Source organism: Eretmochelys imbricata, chromosome 13, assembly GCF_965152235.1.
Source record: "Eretmochelys imbricata isolate rEreImb1 chromosome 13, rEreImb1.hap1, whole genome shotgun sequence".
Lineage (NCBI taxonomy): Eukaryota > Metazoa > Chordata > Testudines > Cheloniidae > Eretmochelys > Eretmochelys imbricata.
The window spans coordinates 37024855-37036609 of NC_135584.1; the positions used below are offsets into that span (position 1 = coordinate 37024855).

The 11755-nt window shown below is 57.7% G+C and overlaps 2 protein-coding genes across 2 annotated transcripts; one reads left to right on the forward strand and one right to left on the reverse strand.

The window, feature by feature from the left end:
• Window positions 1–135: 135 nt before the first annotated feature.
• NUTM1 (NUT midline carcinoma family member 1) lies at window positions 136–4941 on the reverse strand. The gene is made up of 7 exons (XM_077831750.1): window positions 4484–4941; window positions 4128–4256; window positions 3878–4014; window positions 2691–2962; window positions 2147–2263; window positions 1792–2025; window positions 136–501 (listed from the first exon to the last, which is right to left on the reverse strand). The coding sequence occupies exons 1-7, from the start codon at window positions 4939–4941 to the stop codon at window positions 136–138; spliced, it is 1713 nt and encodes a 570-aa protein (XP_077687876.1).
• Window positions 4942–8362: 3421 nt separating this feature from the next.
• NOP10 (NOP10 ribonucleoprotein) lies at window positions 8363–9268 on the forward strand. Its single transcript, XM_077831964.1, has 2 exons — window positions 8363–8521; window positions 8940–9268. The coding sequence occupies exons 1-2, from the start codon at window positions 8468–8470 to the stop codon at window positions 9078–9080; spliced, it is 195 nt and encodes a 64-aa protein (XP_077688090.1). The 5' UTR covers window positions 8363–8467; the 3' UTR covers window positions 9081–9268.
• Window positions 9269–11755: the final 2487 nt, after the last annotated feature.

Below are 11755 nucleotides of genomic sequence, written 5' to 3' on the forward strand. Positions count from 1 at the left end.
AACATTGAAAAGGGTGGGGCTTGGGGGAGAGAGGGCCCAGCAATTGGCTGAAGAAGGAATTTAAGGCATCCACAAATATCCCTAGCTGGAGCTTTTCGGCCAATTGTAGCCAATCCTCATCATGGCCGCCCTCTCTCATTGGCTGCACAGGCGCTTGCTCCTCCTGGCGGCCATATTGTCGCTCCTCCTCTTATGGCTGCGCCGAACGCCTGTGTCCATGGCATGTGACCCGTCGAGCACCCCATCTGGGCACAGCCGTGTGGAGCGTCTCCTCATGGGATCCCATCTCACTGGCTCCCAAGTCGGGGAGAGGACTCTGCCGTGGGACCCCACTCGGTCCCTCGGGGCAGGGGCAGAGCCAACAGGTCCCTTGGGACTGGAGAGATGGAGTTTCGATGCCAACAGAGAGGAAAAAATGGACAGCTCTTCATCATCTCCATCATCATTATGATGTTTCCCAGCATCCTCCATGCCCCCCGGGGGAAATTCTGAGCTGGCCATCTTGGAAGGGCCATCGCCCATGGCTGAACTGGCCTCTCCAGCCTCCTTTCCATCATCCCTTGAACTGGTCCCATTGCCACAGCTCCTGGTAGCTCCTGCCTCACATTGTCCTGGATCTCCAGGTCTGGCCATGGTTCTGACTCCAGTGCCTTCACTGTTGCCACCATCTTGGAGGTGAGGCTGTCTTGACCCCATCTCTATTGCGAATCTCCATTCTAGCTCTGCTCGGTGACTGGACTCAGTGTCTGAAGCCACCCGGGCCTCAGTAGGTCCCTTCAGGCCACTCAGGCCAAGCAGAGATGGGTCAGGACGCTGGCCGTGAATGTTGGACACTGGTGGCAATTTACCCTCCCCTCGCCCATCAGCACCCAGAGGGTCAGCAAAGAGGCCTAAGGGCTGCCCATTGGACCTGCTGAGTAGTAACACTGTAGGGTGGCCGCCACCCACCCTAGACTCCACTTTGGTTGGTTGACCTGCTTGACTGCCATCTTGTTCTCCAGACCCAGTGGGAGTTGATGCTGGGCTTTCTTCTCCTTTCAGGTTGTTCCCACTCAACTTCATGCTCCCAGGCTGGAGGTCACGCTCTCTCAGGGTGGCTTCACTCCAATCAGCCTCCTTCTTGTTTTGACCTCTGACCTTCTCTTCTAGGCCACCATCTTGTTTTCCATGTGCATTGAGAGTTGACTCTAGAGCTCTTTGTTTCACCAGCTTTTCCCTGTGTGACCTCATCGTATTGGCTTGGCCTCTGGCACTTGGGATGTCTCCCAATGGTTGCCATCCAACCTGGGGTTGGCCTTTGACCATCTCTCCTTGACAGCAATCTTGTTGCCTATGTCCATTGAGAGTTGACTCTCGAGCTCCTGCTTCCACCAGGTTATCTCCTTGACAATTACACTTTGTTCCCATTGGCGCATCTCTTAGTTCTTCCCCATCAGCACTGGCTTCAGATTGACTTTTGACCTTCCCTTCTTGGCCACCATCTTGTTTTCTGTACCCGGTGGGAGTTGATGCAAGGTTTGCCAATCCTACCAAATTGTCCCCTTGTGACCTCACGCCCCAGGCCTGGCTGCCAGGTTGTATTGTGCCCAGGGGGACTGCTGACTCTTCCATTCGGCTTCCATCCTGGCCCTGCCCCTGAGGCTGCTGGGACACCCTCTCAACTCGACTCCTCAGTGAGACTAATAGTCTCCCTTCACCGCCACATTTGCGAGGGGACAGACATCTTGGAGCTGCCACGTCCCCTGGTGCCACATCTCCTGGCTGCCATTGGCATGGCTGGGATGTCCGTACAGGTGCAGGGTTGGGCACCTCTGGTGGCTCTGTCCCCAGAGCCCTGCCCTTGGCCCCGCTGCCCCTGGGGGGTGAGGCTCCGCTTATGGCCTGCCGACGGCTGGCTGGTCCCTTTTGGCTGCTGCCTTCATCCTCCTCTTCGGACTGGGAGGGGGTGGAGTCCGAATGTTGGGCGGGGCACGCCGGGGGGCTGAGCTCATCCTCCGAAAGGGCTAGGAGACGTTTCTCAACCAACTGTGGGGAGAGAGAAAAAGCGGTCACCGGCAGGGGGCGGGGTATTCTGTGTAAATGGGGCAGGGAGACAACTGCTCTCCCTTGGGTCTGGCTCCCCCTCAGTGGCCGTGTGGTGTGGTACCTGGCTTGGGGTGAGTCCCAGCTCTTGCTCCAGCTCCTCGCTGAGATCCAGGGGGTCACGTCTCTTCTCTGGAGAGAGCAGCTGGGCCAGGAATTGGGGGTGGATCACGGCTTCTACCTGCCGAGCCAATGGGCAGGGGAAGCGGGGTGAGAGCGAAGCCCTGGTGTAGTGCTGCCAACCGGGATGCCTGGGTCCCATCTCCTGTCCTAGTCTCGCCTCCTGCGGGGTGGGAGCTATGGGTCCCCCTTGGGATGAGCACCTTACACTGCTGACCTGGACACCTGGGTCCCATCTCCTGTCCTGGTCTTTCCCCATGTGGGCTGGGGAATATGGGGAACCTTGAGGGTGAGCACCTGGCACTACCATCTTGAACGCCTGGGTCCCATCCCTATCCTGCTCTCTACCCATGGGCTGGGAGCTATGCAGCCCTGCCGTGCCATCCCGGACACGTGGGTCCCATCTCCGTCCCAGTCTGTGCCCCCTGAATGCTGGGAGCTGAGGGCCCTGCGGGTGGGATGTGGTGCCCCCTAGGGGAGCCGCTCACCTTGCAGACAAAGCTCTCGTCCTCACAGAGCTGCTCGACGTACTGCAGGAGCGTGGGGTCTGGGAGCGCCCCCTGCGCCTGGCTCTGTGGCTCACCGCGCCCACCGGCCTCCTCCTCCCAGCTGGGCCGCAGCCCCTCCATGATCTCAGCGTACTGCCGCACGGCCTCAGGTGGGATCTCCCGCGGCTCCCCTGGGGCCGGCAGGCCGGGAGGACGGCGCTGACGGCGGCGGGGCTGGCGCCCCTTGGATGCCGCCTTCTTGGGGATGTACACTGCCAGGAAAAGGGAGAGCGCCGGGCAGAGACTATGGGGATGTCCACTCAGAGCACTGTGTCTTCAGGAACCCCACCCAGTGACCGAGCACCCTGTATCCCCAGGGACACCCCCACCCAGCGCCACCGTGGACCGCCCACCCAGCGCCCCCTGGTGCAGGGATGTAATGTCCTCCGTGACCTCCACCCAGCCAAAAGGAACATGCAATGGCACCAGGCTAGTAGGGAAAAAATGTACAAAGGTTCTCGGTCTGTGCAAAAATATCTTGTGCGAAAGTGCTGGATGTGTGCAAATGTTTTAAGTATGTGCAAAAACTGTGCAAAAGTGCTAGATGTGAACAAAAAAAAAACCATGCAAAGATTCTGGTCCACGCAAAAAAAAAAAAAAAAAAACAACGCAAAAGTGCTGGGTATGCGCAAAAAATGTGCAAAGGTTCTAGGTATGTGCAAAAACTGGGCAAACGTGCTGCGTACATGCAAAACCTGCAAAGCTAGGTAGATATGAAAAGTGCAAACGTTCTAGGTACTGTAAGAGGCGCAAAGGTTCTAGGTATGTGCAAAAACATGCAAAGATTCTAGTGCATGCAAATTAACATGCACAAATGCTAGGCATGTGCAAAAATTATGCAAGAGTGCTGGGTACACACCAGAAAACCCAGGCCAAGTCGCTAGGTACATGCAAAAACCTGCACATTCTACATTCTAGACATTCTAGGTACGTGCAAAAGCCAAAGGTGCTGGGTGTGTGCAAAAACCATGCCAAAGTGAAAGGCTTGTGCAAAAAAAAAAAATAAAAACAAAACCTGGGTGTGTGGGGGGAGCCCTGCAGTCAGTCAGTCAGTGACTATCTCCTGTCACCTGTGAAGGGGGGGTTCCCTCCACCCTTGGGTATTCTGGGGGTTAGAAGGGAAGTACCTTGCTGCTGGCCAGCATCGGGGGCTGGCGGGCTGGGAAGCTTGGGAGGATCGGTGGGTGGGGGCTGGAATTGGGAGCTGTTCAGGAGCTTCATTTTCTGGATCTGCAGCTCCTCTTCGGCCTCAAACTCCATGAACCTGAGGAAGAGGAGGAGGGTCGGGCTCGGAGTGGGGGCGACATCCCCAGGATGTCCAGCGCAGTACTCGGGGGGGGCGGGATCCCCAGGGCCAGCCCCAGGGGGAACACTCACTTCTCGGCCATCTCGTAGAAGATCATGCGCTCGAAGTTGCTGCTGCGCTCCCATTCCTGCACAGCACGTGGCACCCCCTCCTCCAGAGCCAGCTCGGGCCGCAGGCGGGTCAGCGACCGCAGGACAGGGCTGTGGGGGAGCCCAGATCAGCACCGGAGGGAGGTCCACACTCCCGACCCGCAGCCCCCTGCTAGCCCAGCCCTGGGCTCCCCGCCCAGCCCCAGCTCTGCTGGTGCCCCTCACTCCGGACCTGCAGCCCCTGCTAGGCCAGCCCTACCCCTCCAGCTCTGCCGGTGCCCCTCACTCCCGACCTGCAGCCCCCTGCTGTCCCAGCCCGAGTCTCTCCAGGCTCTCACATGAAGAAGCAGGCCAGCGCCTCGGCGTCGGGCGTGCCCGGGAAGTGCCGCCTGGCCAGGGCTTTGTAGCGCTGCCAGCGCCGATAGTTCTCGTAGACACCCTTGGAGGTGCAGGAGGCGGAGGGGTCGCTGGTGGGGGGCGCCCGGACCAAGGGTGCTGGAGGAGTTTCCCTGGGCCCTGGTTCCTCCCCGGCCTTGCTCAGCAGGACGGTCCTGATCCCAGTGGCCAGCTGGAGCCGGAGGGGAGCCCCATCCCGGCGCAGGGGGGCCCAGCCCGTCGGCGTCCCCGTCAGGATGATGGTCTGTGCCTGGGGCAGCTCCTGGGCCCCCTCCGGCTTCAGCTTGACAATGAGCTTGCCCCCGGGGACGTCGGGCGAGGTCAGGAGCAGGGCGGCACCAGGGAAGGTGGGCAGCAGGAGAGGGGGCAGCGGGGGGCCGTGGCGGGGCTGGGAGGTCATGGCAAGGAGGGGTGAGAGGGTTGGGGAGCATGAGGGGGTAGGGAAAGGGGAGGCCGTTCTCTGCAGAGGGTATCGGCAGCACCCGCCAGAGAGCAAGGGCTGCTGGGAAACTCAAACCCCAATCTGGCCCCGGGGCCGCTGCCCACCCACCCCCAGCTGCCAGCTCAAATCAAAACAAATCCGGAACCCTGAGACATTGGGGGTTCCAACCTGGGGGGGCATTCAGAACCTGATCCTGAGGTTCCCCTTCCCCAGCTCTGCCTGTGCTCCTCAATCCTGACCCACAGGCCCCTCCTACCAGACCTGGGCTCCCAGCCCCCCAGTTCACCTGGTACCCCCAATTCCGACCCACAGCCCCCTCTATTCCAGCCCTGGGCTCCCCATCCCCCAGCTGTCCCGGTGCCCCCCAATCCCAACTCATCGTTCCCTGGTTTGCTCCTATGGCTTTGAGGTGAACATTAGAGCAAGCAGGGCACCCTCCAAAAAATGTACCCAGCTGCCAGGCTTTCAGTGTGGCCCCCCGATACTAAGGAAAGGAGCTGCATGGACATACTCATGTCCAGACCAGAAGGAACCATTGTGATGATCTGTATTAGGGTCACTCAGAAAAGGTCCAGCCGGACCTATTTAAGGACATGGTGGGGCAGAGGGCGCGGACTTCTGCTGGCGCCGGTGAGTGCTCAGTCCCCCTCTGCCCTGGCCCTGCCCTGCCCCGACTCCACCCCTGCCCCACCCCCATTCCAACCCCTTCCCCAAAGTCCCTGCTCCGGCTCCGCCTCTTCCCCTGAGCACGCCGCATTCCTGCTCCTCCCCCCTCCCTCCCAGAGCCTGTTACGCTGCAGAACAGCTGTTTTGCAGCAGCAAGTGCAGAGAGGAGAAGCGAGGACTGGCGTGCTCAGGGGAGGAGGAGGAGGTGAGGGGGGGGGAGGGGAGCTTGGCTGTTGGTGGGTGCTCTCCAGCCCCGGAGCACCCACAGAGTCGGCGCCTGTGTGCTGTGGCCCAACAGATTTCACAGACCAAGGTGCTGACGCTTCGATGCATCTCTTTACCAGAAGACAGTTTTTCACCTGTGCAGAACATGTAGGGAGTCAGTCACTAAAGATCTGAAAAATTGAAAAGACTGAAAATTTGGTATAGAGCAAGTACCTGCATAAGAACGTCTTGAATGCATAGGACATCCATGAGGATCGGGGGGGAGGCAGAATGCTGGGAGATGGTGCCACCATAAACAGTAGAGCTGCTGAATTTAAGCAAGAGCGAATCAGCACAGAGGGTAAGCCAGAGTCAGGATGTCTCAGAGATGCCACTACACTAGAAGGACAGAAGAACAACAATCAGGTGCACAGTTGACTGAAGACTCGGGCACAAGAAAGGGGTCAGCAAGGCAGGTGCCCCGAACATGAGAGCACGACCTGATGTTTCCAGGGATAATCTGGAGTTTTTTGCTTCTTCAAGACAATGTGTCACCTTACATGTCCCAGTGGCCACAGCTAGCTAATGTGGCTTTCAACTGCTTCCCATCCAGCCTCTGCGGCAGATCTGGCTCCCTTAGATGTCCAGCTGTTCCCCAGATTGAAGAAGGACCTTCATGGGTAGAGTTTCAACTGTGATAATGAGGCGGTCGCAGCAGTGCAGGCATTTCTGGCCATGCACAGCAAGAACTTCTCCAAGAGGGGCCCATGCATTGGCATCAAGGGGAATTATAATAAAAATAAATAAACAGCCGAACGCAAATGGGTTTTTTTTTCTTTGTCAGGCTAAAAATTTCTGAATACCCCTTGTATTGCACTGGCCAGAGAATGTCCCCCAAATAATTCCTAGAGCGGATCTTTTAGAAAAACATCCCATCTTGAGTTAAAAGTCGCCAGCGATGGAGGTTCCACCATGACCCTTGGTCAGTCATTCCAGTGCTAATTACTTTCACTGTTTACACCTTCTTTCCAGTCTGAATTTGTCTAGCTCCAACTTCCAGCCATTGGATCCTGTTAGACCTTTGAGCTCATCATTAAATATTTGTTCCCCTTATAGGTACCTATATAATGTAATCGAGTCACCCCTTTACTTTCTCTTTGTTTAGCTACATAGCTTGAGCTCACTGAGTCTCTCATTCTAAGGCATGGCTTCTAATCCTTTAATCATTCACACACCTGCTCAATGACTATTCCCTATTTACAGTATAAGGCTAATTAAAAGGATTAGGGGATGACAACGCTCACAGTGCATTGGGATGCGGGAAATACTACAATTCCCAGAATGCACTGGATGTTAGACTACAACTCCCATGGATCAGTGGGAGCTAAGAGAATACATGTCCCAGGGTGTACTGGGGAGCTGAGAGACTCCAATTCACAGGGTGTAGTGGGGCAGCTGCAGAGTTTGTCTGGGGAGCTAAGAGGGGGCAAATGGTTTAGGTCGGGGTGGGCAAACTGTGGCCTGTGACCCATTTTAAGCCAGGGTCCTGGGTCAGAGGCTGCACCACGCGGCTCAGCCCGACTCCAGCCAGGGAGCAGGATCAAGGCTGCTCTGCGCTCCAGCTGAGGTGCAGGGTTGGGGGCTGCACCACGCGACTCCCGGAAGCGACGGCATGTGTCCCGCTCTGGTTCCTACGTGCTCCAAAGGGAGCTGCAGTGGCGGTGCTTGCGGAGGGGGCAGCGTGCAGAGCTGCCTGGCTATGCCTCCATGTAGAAGACGGAGAAGGGACATGCCACTGTTTCCGGGAGCTGCATGAGGTAACGGCCACTCTGAGCCTCTCCCCATGTCCCACCCCTGTTCCCCCTCCTGCTCTCCAAACCCCTTGATCCCAGCACAGTACACCCCAAACCACTCATCCCTAGCCCCATCCCAGAACCCACACCCCCAGCCAGAACCTGCACTGCTTCCTGCACCCGTGCCCAGCCCTGATCCCCCCCGCCCTCCAAACCCCTTAGTCCCAGCCCAGAGCACCTTCCTACACTCCAAACTCCTCAGCCCCAGCCCCAACCCAGAGCCTGCACCCCAACCCCAATTTTGTGAGCACTTATGGCCCACCATATAATGTCTATTCTCTGATGTGGCCCTTGCGCCAAAAAGTTTGCCCACCGCAGTTTAGGTCATGGGGATGGAAGAGCTATATTGGGAGCAGAGAGGTTAGAAGCCCAGAAAGGACATATCCCAAAATGCACTGGGGTGCAGGGCATGGGCGTGCCAGAGGGCTAAGAAACTACAACTCCCATAATGCACCGGGTTAGCCAAACAACTACAACTCTCTAAAGGTTTTGGGGGCAGAAAGAGAATGGCTCCCAGAGTTCATTGGCGCTGAAACACGCTACAACTCTGAGGGTAGACACCCTGCCGCTCTCTTAGGGCATTGGGGCAGACTGCACTACAACTCCCAGAGTGCACTGCGGGCAGCGGGCGGTCCCTCTCCCAGAGCGCATTGGGGCTAGAGCGCACTACCGTTCCCAGCGTGCGCTGGGGCTGGCCTCCTTCCAGCGCAGGGTCCCGGGGTTAGCAGCACGTGCGTTGCGGGGCGGTCCGGCTGTGCAGCATGTTCCTGCAGTATTATCTCAACGCGCAGGGGGACAGGGTCTACACCCTCAAGGTGAGTCCCCTCCTCCTTCCCGGGTGCAATCCGGATTGCAGAGCTGGGCGACTCCCGTCCAATCCGGAACCTTCCGAGCCTTCCCTAGTGCTCGCACTCCCGGCCCTGCCCCAGCCTACCTGCTGCCTGGCTCCAGGGCTCGGCATGCAGCAGCTGAGGAAGCCCAGGGCTGGGCTAGTAGGGGGCTGCGGGTCGGGAGTGAGGGGCACCGGCAGAGCGGGGGGCTGGGGGGGCAGGGGGCTGCAGGTCGGGAGTGAGGGGCACCGGCAGAACTGTGAGGGGCAGGGCTGGGCTAGCAGGAGGCTGCAGGTCGGGAGCGAGGGGCGCGGGAGCACAGGGCTGGGATAGCAGGGTGGCTGTGGGTCAGGCCCGGGTTGTTCTAACATGTCTTGTCCTTCCTCTGTCCCGTCCCTGGCAGAAAGTGGACCCCTCTGGCCAGCTGACCTGCTCCGCACACCCTGCCCGCTTCTCGCCAGATGACAAGTACTCCCGCCACCGCATCACCATCAAGAAACGCTTCGGCGTCCTGATGACCCAGCAGCCGCAGGCCATCTTGTGAGCCAAGCGCCCAGCCTGCTGAAGCTGCAGCTGAGCCGAGATGGGGTCAAGCCGCTCCCGGAATCCAGCCCCTGGCTCCCACAGACCCTGTGCTCTGCCCCCCTGTGAGAACCTGGGTTAGATTGCCCATATCGAGCTCCAACTGGATATGCTGTTCCTCTGGGGTGCAAATAAATTGTATTGATCCCATATCATCTGTCAGGTTTTGATCATAGACCCCTAGATTTCAAGGCCAGAAGAGGTCATCTAGTCTGGCCTCCAGGGTAACACAGGCGGGGGAACACCCCCAAAATAATTCCTAATAAACCTGCCTAGTGGTGATGCTGGGCCAGTCAGTTTCATGCTAGGGGATCTCTGCCTTATTTAGCAGGCAGAGATCCCCTTCAGGAGAAGGTGTAGGGGAGAGGGGGCTGATTTTCCATCTCTGGCGAACTTTAGAGGGAGACAGGGTTGTTTTTCACAGCAGATTTGCTCCAGGTAAAGCAGGAATTAATTTGGCCCGTGTCACCAGTAGGATTAGACCAATGGTTCTCAAGCTTTCGAGACTTCTGTAGCCCTTTCAGGAGTCTGATTTGTCTTGCTTACCCCCAAGTTACACCTCACTTGAAAACTACTTACTTATACAAGCATACATAAAAATACAAGAGTGACTTAGCACACTATTACTAATTGCTGACTTCCTCATTTTTACCATATCATTATAAAATAAATCAATCAGAATATAAATATTGTACTTACATTTCAGTGTATAGTATGTAGAGCAGTAAGAACAAGTCATTGTCTGTATGACATTTTAGTTTGTCCTGACTTTGCTAGTGCTTTTTATGTAGCCTGCTGTAAAATGAGGCAAATATCTCAATGAGTTTATGTACTCCCGGAAGACCTCTGTACTCCCAGGTGTACATGTACCCCTGGTTGAGAACCACTGTACTAGACAATCATCCTCTGTAGGAATCGCTGATCTCGGCCTCAAAGATTATAGAGACTGGCAGCGTGTGCGAGCAAATTTGAAACGGGAGAGGGACTGGCAGGGTAATGGGGCTGATTTGGGGAGAGGTGGCTGGACTGTGGGACCACTACGAGGGGATCTGTGGGGAACGCTACAGGCCTGCTGGGAGGGGAGGCTGAGGGGCGATTTGGATAGGCTCTCCAGCTCATCTTACTTAAATCGTGGAGAGAGGAGTAAATTCATCTCATCCCCAACACCTCTTGGGGAATGATGGCCCCTGGTGTCCTGCAGGGGGCAGCATCTGCCTGGCATAAATGGAGATGGGCATTTTGGGTGGAGCACCAATCGGGCAGTAGGAGGGTATGAAAACAAGCCCTGGGGTGCTGGGGACACAGGGCAGATTAATGTATGGCAGGGCACAGGATGCGGTAGAAGCAAGCACGGAAAGCCCTGCTTGATCCGCTGCGAGAATGTGGAGGGAACCCAGGAGTCCTGGCTCCCAGCCCCCTGAGCTGGCCAGGAGACCCCGCTCCTCTCCCCAGTGCAGGAAACCCAACTGGACACGTCCTACATGCTCTGTCTGCTCCCTCTGGCCCTGGGCCAGCTTTGCTCACTTCGCAGGCAGTGGCAAGGGACCAGGGCTTGGCAGAGGGTAAAGGGGTGTCACCTTGGTCCCAACGCCACGCTTGGCACTGGAAGGCTGCAGAGCTGTGGGGGAAAGCCCTGGGCTGGGATAGTGAAGGGCTGCAGGTTGGGAGGGAGTGGCACCAGCAGAGCTGAGGGGGAAAATCCCAGGGATGTGCGGGTCAGGAGTGGGACACTGCAGAGCTGCGTGTGGTGGGTGGGATCAGGGCTGGCGGGAGCTGTGCTCCCTGCAGTGCCTTTCACGGGGCCCCAGGACAAGCTCTGATGGCCAGCTGGAGCTGTTGGCGGTGGGTTCGATGCCTCAGGCCCCTCGGTGAGTGCCAGCAGGGGAGGCGGCATGTCAGTAACCCTGGTGCTGGCTCTGTGGGCTGTGCCAGTCCAGCTCCTGCCAGGAGAGGAGTGAGGGCGGCATCCATCCCTGGCACGAGCGGGAAGGGGCTCAGCCTGGGGCCCCTCACAGGACAGCTCACGTCTACAACAGCCTGATCCCTGGAGAGACCACGAGGATGGGGGCTTTGCTATGGGGAAGGGAGCTGGGGGCACCACTCCCACCTTGCTCTGGGGGTGGGGGGATATCAAAACCCTGTCAGGCTGGAGGCAGGAAGTTGGGGTGACCCCCAACTGCCTTCCCTTCCCCACACCCTGCTCCCCCCTTCTCTCAGCAGAGACTGCCAGCTCCCCAAGCCCCTTGGTTTGCCCTTCCCCTCCTCTGTCTCCCAGATAGCCCCTTCCCCACAGTTACCCCACCTCTCCCACTGCCCTCACCCCCAAAGACCCCCCTCCTCCTGCATTTGCCTTTTCTTATCCCTCAAATGCCCCCTCCTCTAATTTGCCCCAGCCCCTAATGCCTCAAATGCCCCTTCCCCCCACATTTGCCCTTCTAATGCCCAAACCCCGAATTTGCCCCTCCCCATGCCCCAAAATGCCCCCCACACTTGCCCCCATTCATCCTGACCCCTAATGCCCCTCCCCCACATTTTCCCCTTCCACATGTGCCGTTGCCGCTAGCTCGCCCCCTCGCTTAATTAAACTACGACTCCCAGCGGCCCCCGCGCTGTGGTATTTCCCCCCTCCATTTATGA

Bases quoted from the DNA above. Each gene is read 5' to 3' on its own strand.
- NOP10 (XM_077831964.1), top strand. From the start codon at position 8,468: ATGTTCCTGCAGTATTATCTCAACGCGCAGGGGGACAGGGTCTACACC. The intron at 8,522-8,939 runs GTGAGTCCCCTC...CGTCCCTGGCAG, and splicing joins ACAGGGTCTACACCCTCAAG to AAAGTGGACCCCTCTGGCCA.
- NUTM1 (XM_077831750.1), bottom strand. From the start codon at position 4,941: ATGACCTCCCAGCCCCGCCACGGCCCCCCGCTGCCCCCTCTCCTGCTG. The intron at 4,257-4,483 runs GTGAGAGCCTGG...GCTCCCCCACAG, and splicing joins GCGCTGGCCTGCTTCTTCAT to CCCTGTCCTGCGGTCGCTGA. The intron at 2,264-2,690 runs GTGAGCGGCTCC...TTGGCTCGGCAG, and splicing joins ACGAGAGCTTTGTCTGCAAG to GTAGAAGCCGTGATCCACCC.